Source organism: Somniosus microcephalus, chromosome 9 (assembly GCF_052327205.1).
Source record: "Somniosus microcephalus isolate GS21.2 chromosome 9, FLI_Smic_1.0, whole genome shotgun sequence".
Lineage (NCBI taxonomy): Eukaryota > Metazoa > Chordata > Chondrichthyes > Squaliformes > Somniosidae > Somniosus > Somniosus microcephalus.
Window position 1 is genome coordinate 200929784 of NC_140995.1, and position 16192 is coordinate 200945975.

At 48.7% G+C, this 16192-nt stretch overlaps 1 protein-coding gene across 3 annotated transcripts in view; it reads right to left on the minus strand.

Annotated features, from left to right (window-relative positions):
* Window positions 1-4234: 4234 nt before the first annotated feature.
* The window catches only part of bend3 (BEN domain containing 3), an 18737-nt gene continuing 6779 nt past the window's right edge, over window positions 4235-16192 (minus strand). For all 3 annotated transcript variants that reach the window (XM_085997746.1, XM_085997745.1, XM_085997747.1), the window contains exons 3-4: window positions 8102-8304; window positions 4235-7057 (exon numbers count right to left, since the gene is read on the minus strand). In XM_085997746.1, the coding sequence (XP_085853872.1) occupies window positions 4787-7057; window positions 8102-8304 (2474 nt within the window). In that variant the 3' untranslated portion in view covers window positions 4235-4786. The remainder of the gene's footprint in view (window positions 7058-8101; window positions 8305-16192) is intronic.

The following is a 16192-nucleotide window of genomic DNA, read 5'->3' on the forward strand; positions in this document are numbered from 1 at the left end:
TCCTTGTCCCTGTACTCGAACCCTCTTGCTACGAAGGCCAACATACCATTTGCCGCCTTAACCGCCTGCTGCACCTGCATGCTTACCTTCAGCGACTGGTGCACAATAACACCCAGGTCTCTTTGCACTTCCCCTTCTTCCAATCTATTGCCATTCAAATAATAATCTGCCTTCCTGTTTTTGCCACCAAAGTGGATAACCTCACATTTATCTACATTACAGTGCATTTGCCATGTTTCTGCCCAATCACCCAACCTGTCCAAATCGTACTGGAATTTCACGACATCCCCCTCACAGTTTACCCTCGCACCTAGCTTTGTGTCATCTGCAAATTTGGAGATATTACATCCAATTCCCTCGTCCAGATCATTAATATATATTGTGAACAGCTGGGGTCCTAGGACCGATCCTTGCGGTACCCCACTAGTCACTGCCTGCCACTCGGAGAACGACCCGTTTATTCCAACTCTTTGCTTTCTGTCCACCAACCAGTTCTCTATCCAAGTCAATACCTTGCCCCCAATCCCATGTGCCTTAATTTTGCACGCTAATCTCTTATGTGGGACCTTATCGAAAGCCTTCTGAAAGTCCAAATACACCACATCCACTGGTTCTCCCTTATCTATTTTACCAGTTACATCCTCAAAAAATTCCAGTAGATTAGTCAAGTAACGATTTGTGCACACATAGCCCCAGGTCTCTCTGTTCGTGCACCCCCTTCAGGATTGTACCATTTAGTTTATATGTCCTCTCCTCTTTCTACCAAATTGTATCACTTCACAACTTAAATTCCATCTACCACGTGTCTGCCCACTTCACCAGCCTGTCTATGTCTTGCTGAAGTCTATCACTCTCCTCCTCACTGTTCACTATACTTCCAAGTTTTGTGTCATCTGCAAATTTTATAATTGTGCCCTGTACACCCTCATCCAAGTCATTAATATATATCAAGAAAACAGTGGTCCTAGTACCGACCCCTGGGGAACACCACTGTATACCTTCCTCCAGTCCGAAAAACAACCGTTCACCACTACTCTCTGTTTCCTGTCACTTAGTCAATTTTGTATCCATGCTGCCACTGTCCCTTTTATTCCATGGGCTTCAACTTTGCTGGCAAGCCTATTATGTGGCACTTTGTCAAACGCCTTTTGGAAATCCAAGTACACTATGTCAACCGCATTACCCTCATCAACCCTCTGTTACCTCACCAAAGAAATGACAGTACAGAGGTAACTGATAACCTTCAAGTAACTGGACCGGTTGATGGCAGATGGAATTCAATACGAGTATGTTTAAAATTATTAGTAACTAGGCATTAGCCAAATCCCACCCGGAGTGCAATTTACATAATCATTATTATTCGTTCGTTCATCCTTCGACATTGAAGAACACAGCCAGAATATCATTTCATTTTCTGCAGTGAGATATTTGATGACTGATGAGACCGATTTTTGCTAGCAATAAGTATCCACAGAGTGAACAGTGGATCCCGGATATACCAGGTTGGGGATCTTGATTTTTCAGGTGAGACGTCCTCAGTTGGCATTTGCATTCAGCATCAGCAATGCGATGGGTCACATAGTAGGAGGTGCCTTTATAGATGTTTTTTCGCCGCGCTTTCTTATCTTGAGCAATTTGTTCCCACTTATGGACATCTATTTTGCAGTTTCAGAGTCACTTTTAAGTAGCCTTTATATACCACAAAATCACTTCCCAGCCGCCAATGTGCCATAAAAGATCTTTGGGACTGATTCATTAGACATAATCATACAAAGGATATTACTGCCCTTGAGCAGGTACCGAGACAACAACAAAGAGGAAAGTTGGGTTCTTTTTTTTGGAAAAGTGGAAACTTTGAGATGACCTAATTGGAGTTTTCACGATTAATAAGGGAACTGACGAAACTGATCTGGGCAAATTCTTCGCCATGTTGAAGTTCAAACACCAGGGCGCACAAGTTAAAAATTAGGTAGTTAAAAATGAGAAGGGAAGTTAGATGGTAATATTTAACCCAAAGGGTGATAAAGAGCTGTGGACTAAATTGCCAAGAAGGATCACTGAAGCACAGCATATAAAGGCGTACAAGAAACAACTGGATGCATTTCTGGAGAAGGGATTGAAGGATTATGGTGAGAAGCTGGGTTGATGTCCAGGTTTTACCTTAAAACAATGCAAAATACAAATTGTAGCCTATCACACAAATTTCAAAGAATGTCATCAACATTACACGAGTTTAATCTTTTCTATAAAGGAAAGCCATTCAATTTAATGTCACGTTGAATGTGTTGTACTTTTGTACTGACACAACCATGAGGGACTTTGGCAGTAATATGTTCACAGTTCCAAGAGAAAGCATACAAATAAAACTTGTCCATTTCAATACAAGTGGTTTTGTTAATGTAGGGAATAAATCTATTTAACATATTATTTACATGAGTTGATTATAGTTAACTTATACACAAATATGTTGAAACAAGATACAGTATGTCCAAGTCTCAAGTGACAATAAACTATAAAACTCAGGCTGGGTCCAGCAGTCAAATGCACAAACTAAAAAAAATGCAATTTCATTCAGATTACAAGTTTTTTTAAAGCACTAAAATCGAGAGTTCTTTCAGTATAAAAACCTTCCAACTAGTCTCACAGATGTTGGTGTATCACTCGTCGCTTTGGTATATAATGTTTGTGTTTTTAATTGTTTATAATACTCCTTCTGAGTAAAACCACTACCACAAACCTAACGAGTGTTAACTTGGAAAACATTCAAGTATCTCAGCAGGTAGCAGTTTCTTTCTCAAAATATTCTTTTTCCTACATTAGATATTGCTTTTCAGTGACAACGGTTAGGCAACTCATAGGTGTCATCGACTGGTGATCAGCTGGATGGTTCATGAGAGACCAGTTCCAGTACTCATGTTTCTGACACCTAATGGTAAAGGAGTGGGATATTTAAATGGTTTTCAGCATGATTTCACCTCACCTTAGCTTCCAGAAGACTCGCAATTGCTTTGCAAAGCTACAACTTTTGAGTTGTACACTCCAGTAGGGGAAAAGGTCGGGCCTCTCCTCGTCTCCATGGAAATGAGCAGCTTTGACCAGCCTCTCATACTGTTGTCTCCATGGAAACGAGCATTGCCAGACTAGCCTCCCATACTCACTGTCATCTCCACGGAAACGAGCATTCCCAGACCAGCTTTTCACACTTACTCTGGTGTCGCCACACAAACAAGACTCGGTAAGCACATACTTCCATCACATCACCCCTCACCATCAAAAACTGTTCCCTTATGAAAGATCCGGTAAAAAAATATTTCTGCAACACAATAACAGACGGCATGTGCTGGGAGTAAACAGCTGTTGTTCCCTCAGCCTGCGCACAATGAGGACAGAGGAGCAGCACCACTACTCCACATTCAGTACATTAACTACAGGCTTTTATTTCTGGATGTGTTGAACACTTAACACGCTGTGCCTCAGAGAGGTAAGCTACGCGAGTTCCAGGTCTCAGTTTTTCCACAGATGGTGCTGCAGTGTGGAGGCCAGTTTTCTTCCCCAGGGATAGTCAACCACAGGCCGCTCTTGTGCATCCCCTTCAGCAACAGTAGCAAAAAGCTCAGAGACCTGAGAGCTGGTCACTGGCCCACCTGCCCATGCTCCTGGGGCGTGGGAAGTTTCATTTTCATCGATCTGGCATGGATTTGAAGCCAGACCTCGGAAATGAAACGTCAGTGCAATAAACACTCAACAACAGCCCATCCGACCACGTTGTGCGATATTCATTTTACGCACTGTAGGGCCTATTTTACCACCCCCCCCACCCGACCCCGTCCCATCCCGGCAAAAATAGTGTGGGTGGAGGGTCAAGATGGCAGGGGATTTGCACCATTTTCCCAATGCATTCCCACCACCCGCCATTTTTACTTGCCTTAATTCAGGCACGGGATGGCCGCCCGGCCCAGATGAATGGGGGTCTAATTTAAATGGAGGTGCCGTGTCCTTATGATGTCATCGAGACGGGAGCGCCATTTTAACCTCCGGCCTGTCTAATGCCCACATAGTCTCCGGTCCGCCACTAAAAGCTGGCGACAGCAAGGATCCTAGCCATGGGAGGCCCAGGTACGTAACTCTTTAAAAAGAGTACTCCTCCTGGCCCCACAGTGATACCTTGGGCCTCCCTAACCCAGGATACACCTCCCCCCCACCCCCACGACCGAAAACTTGTCAAACCGCCACCACCCCCCGCCCCAAATCCTAATTTATCCCGCTGGGGACCATTTCCATGAGTCCCCAGTGTTGGCCAGACCGCACCCCTCACCAGTCTTGACATCATTCCCGCTGGCCTTGGGGCAAGAGTCAGTATCAGGTTAAAATCTCCCGGGCCTCACGCTCCAGGGGGCTGAAAGGTTCGCCACCCCAGGTTAAAAATCGGCCCTTGTTTACAAGTTCACTACACATAGTGAAGGGCACCGAGGAAATCTTTCCCCCTTGTGACAGAAACAAAAAGTAGCAGGGCAGATTTTATTTCCTTTACATTTAAGTTTTTTTCTCCAGTGGCAGCAACAGTCCAAAGACTGCACGCTATCAAATAGTTCATTCATTTGTCGTTAGGGATCGGAAAGCAATGAATTGCACATGAAATAAATAAGAGGCGAGAACTCCAAGGGTGTGCCCTTTTCTCAGCTGGCACGTTTGATTCCTTTTAAGTTTAAAAAATATTTGTAGCTTATCTGAGCCTGTGGTAAGCTTTACATATTCGCCACGACTTTGTGGTAAACCTCCTTAAAGCCTAACTTAATATTTCTAATGGCGGCAAAGTGAGCGTTTCACTTTTGTTATCCTTGGACTTGCCCATCATCTTGGACTTCCTCCTGTCTGGCCGCCGGCACCTCTCATCAATGCTGGGTATGCATTCGAGGTGCCAGACTTGATCGCTCCTGGCCCGAGGATAAACCGCTTCTACATAGTGCCGAATGAGCCTTAAGCGGACGGGATCCAGCTGCTTCTTGTTGCACGCGCCTGAATGGTTGTACTGCAGCCTGAGATTTTCGGAAGTAAATAGCTCTGGGAAGATCCTGACGAGAAGTCGGGCAGCAAAGTTCCCAATCGACAGACTGTCCTGCACTATCTCCTTCAATTCTTTAGTGGACAGCAGGTGCTTATTCGGGACTGGGAAATCAAGGGCGGGGACAGTTAGTTCATCGAGCGCCACTTTGCAAAAGTTCCTATTGTAGCGGTCGGTTCGCTCTGGTGCGAGCAGCACCGCTTCCTTTCTGACTTGCTCTGGTTGCACCGCTGAAGTGGTAGGCTCTTCGCTCTCGGTGCCGACGATGGTTTTCTTTCTCTGCTGCTGATAAACGCGCCTTTGCTCTGTGTCTCGGCGGCGGCACCTTTCGTCCAGCTTCGATACGAACTCTTGGTTCCACGCCTTGTCACACTTGGCTCTGGGGTACACCAGCTGCACGTAGTGCCTGATGAGTTTGATCCGGACTGGGTCCAGCTGCTTCTTGCCCAGGGAGCCACTGCAGTTGTACTGCTTCCTCAGGTTCTCCGGCGTGAAGAGCTCGGGAAACAGCCTCACCAACAACCGGGAGGCAAAGTTCCCAATGGACAGGCTGCTTTCGTAAATGTTTTTTAACTGGTGTTTGCAGAGCACGTGCTCAGGGCAAGCTACTTCAAAATCTGGAGGGGGTATCACGAGGCTGTTAAAATCGACTGGCATGAGCCAGATCGTTTTGGGCTTCTGCGTGGATTTATCGAAATCAAAGCTATCATTGCTTCCCACCATGGAGACATTCGAGGAACAGTGGCTTTCATTTCGGAACATATCGCACTCGCTTCCATCGGAATGAATGCTCGCTAGCTCTTCGTCCATCTTGTGGATGACCTGCTGCAGCCAAACCTCGTCTTCTTGCACATCGGGGAAGTAGATTTCCGTGTATTTGCGGACAATCTGCAGCCTTTGCGGGTCAAGGGCCTGCTTTTCAGACGAACCGTAACAGCTGGATTGTGCTGCCAAACTTCTCAAGTCAAAGAGCTCCGGAAACAGTCTGTGGACGAGCAAAATGGCAAATTCTCCAGGTGACGAAGCTTCATCCAAGTACTCGTTTATCTCCTGGGGTTCCAAAATCAAGTCCGAGGTCATACTGCTGGAGGAATCCAAGGACAGTCCTTCATCTTGCGTGTTGTCGTCGATGTAACAGTTAGGCTGTGGCTGCTCCACCGCCCGGTCTGCCTCATAGAAGCTGATCACCTTGATGTTCTGCTGACTGCTCTCCATTTCTCTCTGTGCCCAAAACCTGTTGAAAAAGTCGCTTACCTGTGGCAGGCATTCCTGCTGCCAGATGTTGCCATTTCTGGCCGATGGATAACAGACCTCGACGTAGTTTCTGATGAGCTGGAGGTGGAGCGAGTCCAGCTTCTTCTCAGAGCTGGAGCCACAAGCAGTGCAACCCCTGCTGACCTCGTCTTCAGTGAAGAGTTCCGGGAAGAGCTGCACAAGCAACCGGCAGGCAAAGTCTCCGGGAGAGGAGCTCTGATCTAGGACCTGCTTCAGTTCTGCGTTGTTGAGCTGGTACTCTGCTGGTGGCAAGAACTCCACCACCGACTCACCGGGGTTCACGTGCTTTTTAATTCTGCTCACCTCCAACGAGAGCAAATCGATTTTGCTGTGCAGTTGGGTCATCGTAGAGTTCAAAGTGTTGAGAGTGAAAAACATCTTATGGATCAACGAGTAGAGGGTTGACTCCCCCTCGGCAGTATGGGCCGGCAAGGCGCAAGAGTAATTCTTGTGGGCGTCAGTGAGGTTTCGCTGTTGTAAGAGACTGTTGAGGTAAACTCTCTCCGAAGCCTCAGCTGACGCATGCTGGTCCACAGATTGTACGTTTCGCCGGTCTGATATTTTGTGCGCGATGCTATATAGTGGCTTCCTGTATGAGGGCTTGTCCTGAGGAGCGTCTTCATTTTCCATCAACAAAGCATCCTTGACTTTGCTTGCACCCTCATAGTTTCTCTGGAAAGATACTACAGAGTCTGTGCCCTTCAGACTTGCAAACATGTCCTTAAAATACAAAGTGAAACAATTTTAGTGAATATTGCGCAATGAGACTATACGCAAATGTAACAGCTCTCCGCAAATGTAACAGCTTTCCATAAAACTTAACATAGATTTTAGACCATCTCTGTAAAGTAGACCAATAGCAAATATTTTCACTTTCTTTAAATGATACTCAATGCATAGTTTGAATAGATTGGCCGCAGGCTGTGCCACTACTAAATTGGTATGATTCGCGCCTGCTTTATACCTGAAAAAAGGGCACAATGTGTACCAATTTCTATCCCATTGAATAACAATCCAGTTACACTAATCACAGAGGGGAAGAACACTGTAGCTCGCTCAAATAGCTTCTCTAAAATAACATCACCAAACATGTACTCTTCTGAGGTTCAGACAGAGTAGTCGAAGCTTAACTCTGCTATACCTGACCTATGAGGTCAGAAACACTATTTCCAGCACCGACACGATGGGCCGAATGGCCTCCTTCCGGGAAGAGTTCCATTTCCCACTATGAACATTCCTCACCTTGATGAGAACAAAATTAAAACAAGGACTGATGCTGTATGGGAGTATTAGCATTTATTTTGAATAAAATGCAATCCCTCTATTTTCCCCATGTCTCACTGACAGTGGGCCTGTGGACCAGGGAAGCAACCTGTCCAGATATTGCTGTTCTGAGCCTACCGCCGAGAGGTGCACAACCGTGGCCCATGGAAATCAGAGCTGGGTTGTCCAGTTCCATTCTGTAGGGATGCACTTGCCCACACTCAGTGACAGCAGCACAACTGAGATCAAGAACTTCGCAAAGAGGGGAATCAAACCTGCGTTCTACCATAGCATCACTGCAGGACTTCAGTATTCCAAAGCACAGCCCTACCAAACTCCCAGTGGCCCCTAGTTAAAGCACATTAAAATATAACTACATATAGATCTGTAACATTTAAACTGTGTGTTTCTTTGTAATAAAGAATGACAAGGCATTATTCCAAACAAAGGCTAAAAGATCTTTGCACGGTTAGAATGCACTGGAGTGCAGGCGCTATTTACCTCACAGATAACTCGTCTCCTTTTAAGGATGACGGGACTCTTGTGTTCTGTAGTCATCTCACTAGAACCATTCTGTAACTGTTTTCGTTTTGCTACGTCCTGTACACTGCTGGTCTCTGCAGCTCTGTCTGGACTGGAGCCGCCCACATCATCTTCTTTGGTGCTTATTTCTGTTTTGACCCTATCAATATTGACTGTTGTCTCTGTGAGGGGGAGAGGAAAACATAAAGCTATCAAATTATTTTTTCCCACAATACGATAATAGCATTCATTGATTTCTCAGTTGTATTCATTATTGAATTCAAGCTTTATTTTGCTGTAGCTCTTTCCTGTGAACAAAATTGTAGTTGACTTGGACACCGGAGCTAAAGCAGAAAGATGTCCAGAGAATTTCAGTACCTTAGATATTTCTGGATTTAACCAGTTGATAACCATGCCTCTTTAGTGCGACAGGAAAGCAAATACCTTGTTTCGAAAAGTATAAGGTTTATACAAAGTCAGTAAGACAATGAACTTAAGGCTGTAAGAATGGGAAGGTGCACTGGCCTAGGGGTACAGTTTTGAATGCATGAGATGGAGGCAGGTGTGTTGAGGGCTATGCTCATCCAGTTCAAACTCCTTAGAAGGTTTTAATGTTCAAACAGAACATCTTAGATTGGGACTAAGAACTTGCCCAGTCGCTGGAGAAGCAGTGACTCCGAAGGAACTCTTTTGAGATTGACCTTGATTATAATCAATCTGGTTTATTGTATTGGAGTTCCTTAAGGTGCATATTTCAGCCAGACCTGCATGCTATTTGCTGGGGGACACCCCCACAACCATTTAGTGCGTGGTAGGCAAGTTCTACTCCGTTTCTTAACAACCTAGAAGTGGATTTTGGACTCTTGGGAGGAAAGCTCCAAAATTAGTTTTCAGATACTGGAAGTGCTATTTCAGATTTTAGAAGCCTTATTTACAGATGTAGAGACCACCCTGACAGCTGAATAGTTAAACGCCCCACAAGAGGTGGTACTGAGCCAAGCAGAGCAGGAGGATTTCAAGTTCCATCGCTGCCCGTGCCGAGTTAGCTGATCCCGCTGGGATGGCACGACGGCTGCTACAATTCTGTTCCCAGGACAGGGAAGGAACAGTCAGACAGCATTCCTGCTTCTATCGACCATCAGGTGACTCCAGCTGGAAAATGCACATATGTAGATGTTACCCCCATTGTTGAATATCCTACTCACTGTCTACGCTCATACGAGAAGAACGTCTAAACGGGTGAGGTACTGAAGCCAAAAATACCCGTGGAAATGTAATCCATGAGTCACTGTTTTCTACTATTGCAACAATAACACCAACTTGCACTTGCAGCATAATAATCCCAAAGTGCTCCACAGAGGCAGAAGGGACTGGACACCAGCCTATGCGGGGAGAAGGGTTAGGTGTAGTGACTGAAGGCAAGATTAAAGTAGTAGGTTGAGGAGGTTTCCGAAAGAGGGGAGATAGGAAGAAATTAGAGAACTTTGGGGAGAGTTTTTTCCAGAATGTGGGATTGAAAAGGCTATGGCTGAAAGTGGATGCAAATAATGCCAAAGTCGGCAGAGCAGAAAGAATACTGTGGAACCTAGGGCTGATGGAGGGTGCAGATTAGAGAGGGACTAGTAGGTGAGAACAAGGACATTGAAATTGATGTGTTAGGGATCAGGAGTCAATGTTTCCTACATTATAAGTGACTACACCTCAAAAGTGCATTGGCTGTAAAGCACCTTGGGGTGTCCTAGGGTCGTGAAAGGCGCTATATAGATACAAGTTCTTTTTTTCTTTCAATGGAGATTGGTGAGAGTACGGGTGATCGGGCTGTAGGTGAGAGTACGGGTGATCGGGTTGTAGGTGAGAGTACGGGTGATCGGGCTGTAGGTGAGAGTACGGGTGATCGGGCTGTAGGTGAGAGTACGGGTGATCGGGCTGTAGGTGAGAGTACGGGTGATCGGGTTGTAGGTGAGAGTACGGGTGATCGGGTTGTAGGTGAGAGTACGGGTGATCGGGTTGTAGGTGAGAGTACGGGTGATCGGGTTGTAGGTGAGAGTACGGGTGATCGGGTTGTAGGTGAGAGTACGGGTGATCGGGTTGTAGGTGAGAGTACGGGTGATCGGGTTGTAGGTGAGAGTACGGGTGATCGGGTTGTAGGTGAGAGTACGGGTGATCGGGTTGTCGGTGAGAGTACGGGTGATCGGGTTGTAGGTGAGAGTACGGGTGATCGGGTTGTAGGTGAGAGTACGGGTGATCGGGTTGTAGGTGAGAGTACGGGTGATCGGGTTGTAGGTGAGAGTACGGGTGATCGGGTTGTAGGTGAGAGTACGGGTGATCGGGTTGTAGGTGAGAGTACGGGTGATCGGGTTGTAGGTGAGAGTACGGGTGATCGGGTTGTAGGTGAGAGTACGGGTGATCGGGTTGTAGGTGAGAGTACGGGTGATCGGGTTGTAGGTGAGAGTACGGGTGATCGGGTTGTAGGTGAGAGTACGGGTGATCGGGTTGTAGGTGAGAGTACGGGTGATCGGGCTGTAGGTGAGAGTACGGGTGATCGGGTTGTAGGTGAGAGTACGGGTGATCAGGTTGTAGGTGAGAGTACGGGTGATCGGGTTGTATGACTGAGAGTACGGGTGATCGGGTTGTAAGTGAGAGTACGGGTGATCGGGTTGTAGGTGAGAGTACGGGTGATCGGGTTGTAGGTGAGTGTCCGGGTGATCGGGCTCTAGGTGAGAGTACGGGTGATCGGGCTGTAGGTGAGAGTACGGGTGATCGGGTTGTAGGTGAGAGTACAGGTGATCGGGTTGAATGACAGAGTACAGGTGATCGGGCTGTAGGTGAGAGTACGGGTGATCGGGCTGTAGGTGAGAGTACGGGTGATCAGGTTGTCGGTGAGAGTACGGGTGATCGGGCTGTAGGTGAGAGTACGGGTGATCGGGTTGTATGACTGAGAGTACAGGTGATCGGGCTGTAGGTGAGAGTACGGGTGATCGGGTTGTAGGTGAGAGTACGGGTGATCGGGTTGTCGGTGAGTACGGGTGATCGGGTTGTAGGTGAGAGTACGGGTGATCGGGTTGTCGGTGAGAGTACGGGTGATCGGGTTGTAGGTGAGAGTACGGGTGATCGGGCTGTAGGTGAGAGTACGGATGATCGGGCTGATCGGGTTGTATGACTGAGAGTACAGGTGATCGGGTTGTAGGTGAGAGTACGGGTGATCGGGTTGTCGGTGAGAGTACGGGTGATCAGGTTGTAGGACTGGGTGTGGGACAGGATGCACGTGGCAGAGAATTTGGGAGTCTGGAAAGGAGAGCGGTGGAGTCTGGAGGTGACAAAGGCTTAATAAGGGTTTCAGCCCTGCGGGGTGACAATGGAGTGAAGACAGCTTATGTTGCAGAGGTTGAAACAGGCAGTCTTGTGGGTGGCTAGGATGTGTAGTTTGATGTTTAGCTGAGGGTCAGACAAGATACCAAGGTTCCGCATGGTTGGACTTAGCCTAAGTAAGTAGGCAAAGTGAAAGGAGAGAGAGTCAGGTGCTAAGGTGTAAAATTTAAGGCAGAAGCCAAACATGATGGCTTCAATCTTGTGGATGTTGAATTGAAGGAAGTGCTTACTCATCCAGGATGTGATATCAGCTAAGCAGTCAGACAATAGAGTGGTAGTGCAGGAGGCACGTGCAGAGGCAGAGAAAAGGAGTTTGGTGTTATCACACCAGCAGACATGTGAAAGCTGACCCCATGCTTAGAAGTGATGCTGCTGAAGGGGTGCATGTAGATGAAGGAAAGGGCATCAAGGATGGAGCTGTAAAACGCACCCCGGTGACCATGTGGACATGGGAGGAAAAGCCATCATAGGCGGTGTGATGTTTTCTGTCTTACAGGTACAGGTAGGAATGGAACCATGCAGGGCAGTGCAATGGAGGTGGACCACAGAGGAGAGTTGGAGATGCCGACGACGTTGAATGCTGTGCAGAGGTCAAGGAGGGGTAGTCTACCATGGTCATAGTCACAAAGGATGTTATTGGTAACTTACCAGAGTGGAAACAGATTGAAGGGATTCAATGACAGTGATGGGAGAGGAGTTTGAGGAGTTGGTTTGTCACTGAGAAGGATAGCCTGGCATTGTCCTTAACCTCCAAGATAATCCTGACCAGTGGGAGGATTTGGACTTTGAGAAGGAAGCATTTTTACAGAAAGGGGAAGGGGAAACAAAAGAAGAATTTAAAAAAATGTAAAAGGCCTTACAACCAATAAGAACCTCCTGGGGTTGCCTTAGAGAGGCTGTGATAAAGTCGGGCTTCCCTACTGTACAGGTACTTAGTGTATTACTGTAGCACATATACTTCTCTTTTTGTTCAATCCTATTCCTCTGCAGGAGAGGGAGTGTGTTCCTACATTTCCAGGATTGTGGCGAATTGATTTTTATATAGTTCTTTTCACATGACTATTGACAGTGGGATTCATCCTACCACTGACCGATGAAAAAGTGAAAGTTGTAAAGTGGTTTTCTCCACAGCAACATACTGTTTAGAACACTTGTCAGAGGATTTTGTTAATAAGTAAATTATTAGCATATCCCTAAACCTCTCTGCCTCTCTTTCCTCCTTTAAGACGCTCCTTAAAACCTACCTCTTTGACCAAGCTTTGGTCACCTGCCCTAATTTCTTCTTATGTGGCTCAGTGTCAAATTTTTGTCTTATAACACTCCCGTGAAGCGCCTTGGGACGGTTTACTACGTTAAAGGTGCTATATAAATACAAGTTGTTGCTGTAGTAACATGAATACATATATTACTGGAGGCTTAGCACCTCTCAGAAGGACATCTTCCATTGGGATAACATATATATTATACTTCATCATTATATATTTTAGCAGTTTGTTTAGTAGTTCCAAAATTCTATAGACTCTGGAACAGTTCCCATGGATTGGAAGGTAGCTAATGTTACCCCAGTATTCAAAAAAGGTGGTAGAGAGAAAACGGGGAATTATCGACCGGTAAGCCTGACATCGGTAGTGGGGAAAATGCTAGAGTCCATTATTAAAGATGTAATAGCAGAGCACTTGGAAAACAGTGACAGGATCGGACAAAGTCAACATGGATTTACAAAAGGTAAATCAGGCTTGTCTAATCTACTGGAATTTTTTGAGGATGCAACTGGTAGAATAGATAAGGGAGAACCAGTGGATGTGGTGTATTTGGACTTTCAGAAGGCTTTCGATAAGGTCCCGCATAAGAGATTAGTGTGCAAAGTTAAAGCACATGGGATTGGGGGCAAGGTACTGACTTGGATAGAGAACTGGTTGGCAGACAGGAAGCAAAGAGTTGGAATAAACGGGTCTTTTTCCGAGTGGCAGGCAGTGACTAGTGGGGTACCGCAAGGATCGGTGCTAGGACCCCACCTATTCACAATATATATTAATGATCTAGACAAGGGAACTAGATGTAATATCTCCAAGTTTGCAAACGACACAAAGCTGGGTGGGCGTGTGTGCTGTGAGGAGGATGCAGAGAAATTCCGGTATGATTTGGACAGGTTGGGTGTGTGGGCAGACGCATGGCAGATGCAATATAATGTGGATAAATGCGAGGTTATCCACTTTGGTGGCAAAAACAGGAAGGCAGATTACTATCTGAACGGCAATAGATTGGGAAAAGGGAAAGTGCAAGGAGACCTGGGTGTCCTTGTGCACCAGTCGCTGAAGGTAAGCATGCAGGTGCAGCAGGCGGTTAAGGCGGCAAATGGTATGTTGGCCTTCATAGCGAGAGGATTCGAGTACAGGAGCAAGGATGTCTTGCTGCACTTGTACAGGGCCTTGGTGAGACCACACCTTGAGTATTGTGTGCAGTTTTGGTCGCCTTATCTGAGGAAGGATGTTCTTGCCATAGAGGGGGTGCAGCGAAGATTCACCAGACTGATACCTAGCGAAAGAGTGACCTCGAGCTCGACCAATCGTACGCCGGGTTGCTGGCGTGTGCCGCCGGGCCAATCGGTGCGTGTGTGGCCGGGCCTTATCGTTCTGAACCGAGGTGCGTCGCCGCCATCTTGATTCCAAACTTTTCCTTTCTTTTTCCCGCTTTCTGCGTCTTAAAAAAAAACGTTGCTTTTAAAACACATATTGTTTTTGAAAAAAATGATTTAGAAAGTAATTAACTTATCTAATCTCATTAATTTTCCTACCTTTCCCCGTTTTTTCCAGGTAGGCCTAGAAGCCTCGGCGTCTCCTCCGCACCCACGCCCGAGCTAGGCACCTCCCGGCCCCACTCGCAGGCTGGAGGGCCGAGCCTCAGCCCAGCGCCGCTAGGGTGCGTGCGCAGCAGGAGCGGAGACGCGGCGTCTCTCTCTGGCTCGGCCAGGGCTTGCTGAGCATCAACGTTACCCTGGCAACCCCGGCCGGCCGTCTCGCACAGCCGCAATCGGCGGTCTTCACCTCGGGGGGGGCCGCGACCCTCCGGGGGGGGGGGGCTGCGACCCTCGAGGGGGGGGGGGGCCGCGCGTGCAGCAGGAGCAGCTGAGACATGGCGTCTCTCTCTCTCTGGCTCGGCCCGGGGGGCGGGGCTTGGTCAGCGTCACGGTTACCCTGGCAACTGGGTCGGCCGGCCGAGCCAGAGAGAGACGCCGCGTCTCAGCTCCTGCTGCGAGCGCAATCGGCGGTCTTCACCTCGGGGGGGGGGGGGGGCCGCGACCCTCGGGGGGGGGGGCCCCCCGCCCCCCCCGCCCCTCCCCCCCTCCCTTCCCCCCGCCCTCCCCCCCCCCCACCCCCTCCCTTCCTCGCCCCTCCCTTCCCCCCCCCACCCCCCTCCCTTCCTCCCCTCCCCCCCCGCCCTCCCTTCCCCCCCTCCCTTCCCCCCTCCCTTCCCCCCCCGCCCTCCCTTCCCCCCATACCCCCCCCGCCCTCCCCTCCCCGCCCTCCCCCCCCTCCCTCTCTTCCCCCCCAGTCACTCTCTCTCTTCCCCCCAGTCGCTCTCTCTCTCTCTTCCAACAACAACATTCCCTCGAAAAAGCCTCGGATCCGCCGGGCACTTCAGCTAGTATATAATAAAGCAGCTCTTCTGTCTGTCTGTCTGTCCGTCCGTTCTCTATACGTTTGAAAGTTATAGAGCGTACCGACGCGCGCGTCGCGTCAAAAGAAAGCTTGCAATTACGGACTGGTCATAGGCGTATTTACGTTTCGGCCGGACAAAAATCGCGCCCGCGGTATCCAAAAAACGTTCAAGATTCCGCTCATTAGCATCTCATTAGCGACCGTGTGACATCGAGGTCGACCAATCGTACGGCGGGTTCCTGGCGCGTGCCATCCTACAGTTGAGTGTTGAGTGACTTGACGATTGACCAATCCTACGCTTCGGTGACCTGACAGTCGACCAATCAGTGCGTGTGTGGGCGGACCTTATCGTTCTGAACCGAGGTGAGTGGCCGCCATCTTGATTTTTCACGATTTTTTCCCCACACTTTCTGTGTGTTAGGGAACTAAGGTAAATATTTGAATTATGTGTTAGGGAATTAAATAACAATTTATTTGAGTTTTAAATTGTGTTTAGCAACAGGAGGAAATGAAGTGATCCCCTGCCCTTCGCCTGGAGGCTCGCCTACTTTGACGGCCGTTTCGAGCGGCTGTGCCGGCGCCGGGCGCGGCCTAGCAGCCCGGGAAGCCTGGGCCTTGAGTTGCGGGCCGTGCCGGGAGCCGCCGCGCACAAAACTTCCCCGCGGCGTCAACAGCCCCGCCCCAGAGCCGGACCCATAGTCACCAGGTCACTCTGTTCCCCGCTCGGCTCGGGCGGGGGGGCGGGGCTCTCGGGAGTGCGGATCTCGGGCGGGGCTTGGACAGCGGGAAGGGTTACCCCGGCAACGGGGCCCGCTGCGGCTCTCGGGAGGGGCTTGGTGAGCGGGCAGGGTTACCCCGGCAACGGGGGCCCGCTGCGGCTCTCGGCAGGGGCTTGGCGAGCGGGAAGGGTTACCCCGGCAACGGGGCCCGCCGGCCGTCTTGAAACCAGCTCGGGAGGCGCGTCAACCGCAGCTAAGGTGAGTCCGGCCGGGACTCAACGCGCTAGCCTGCGCATCGGCCGGCCCGGAGGCGCTGATCCGCG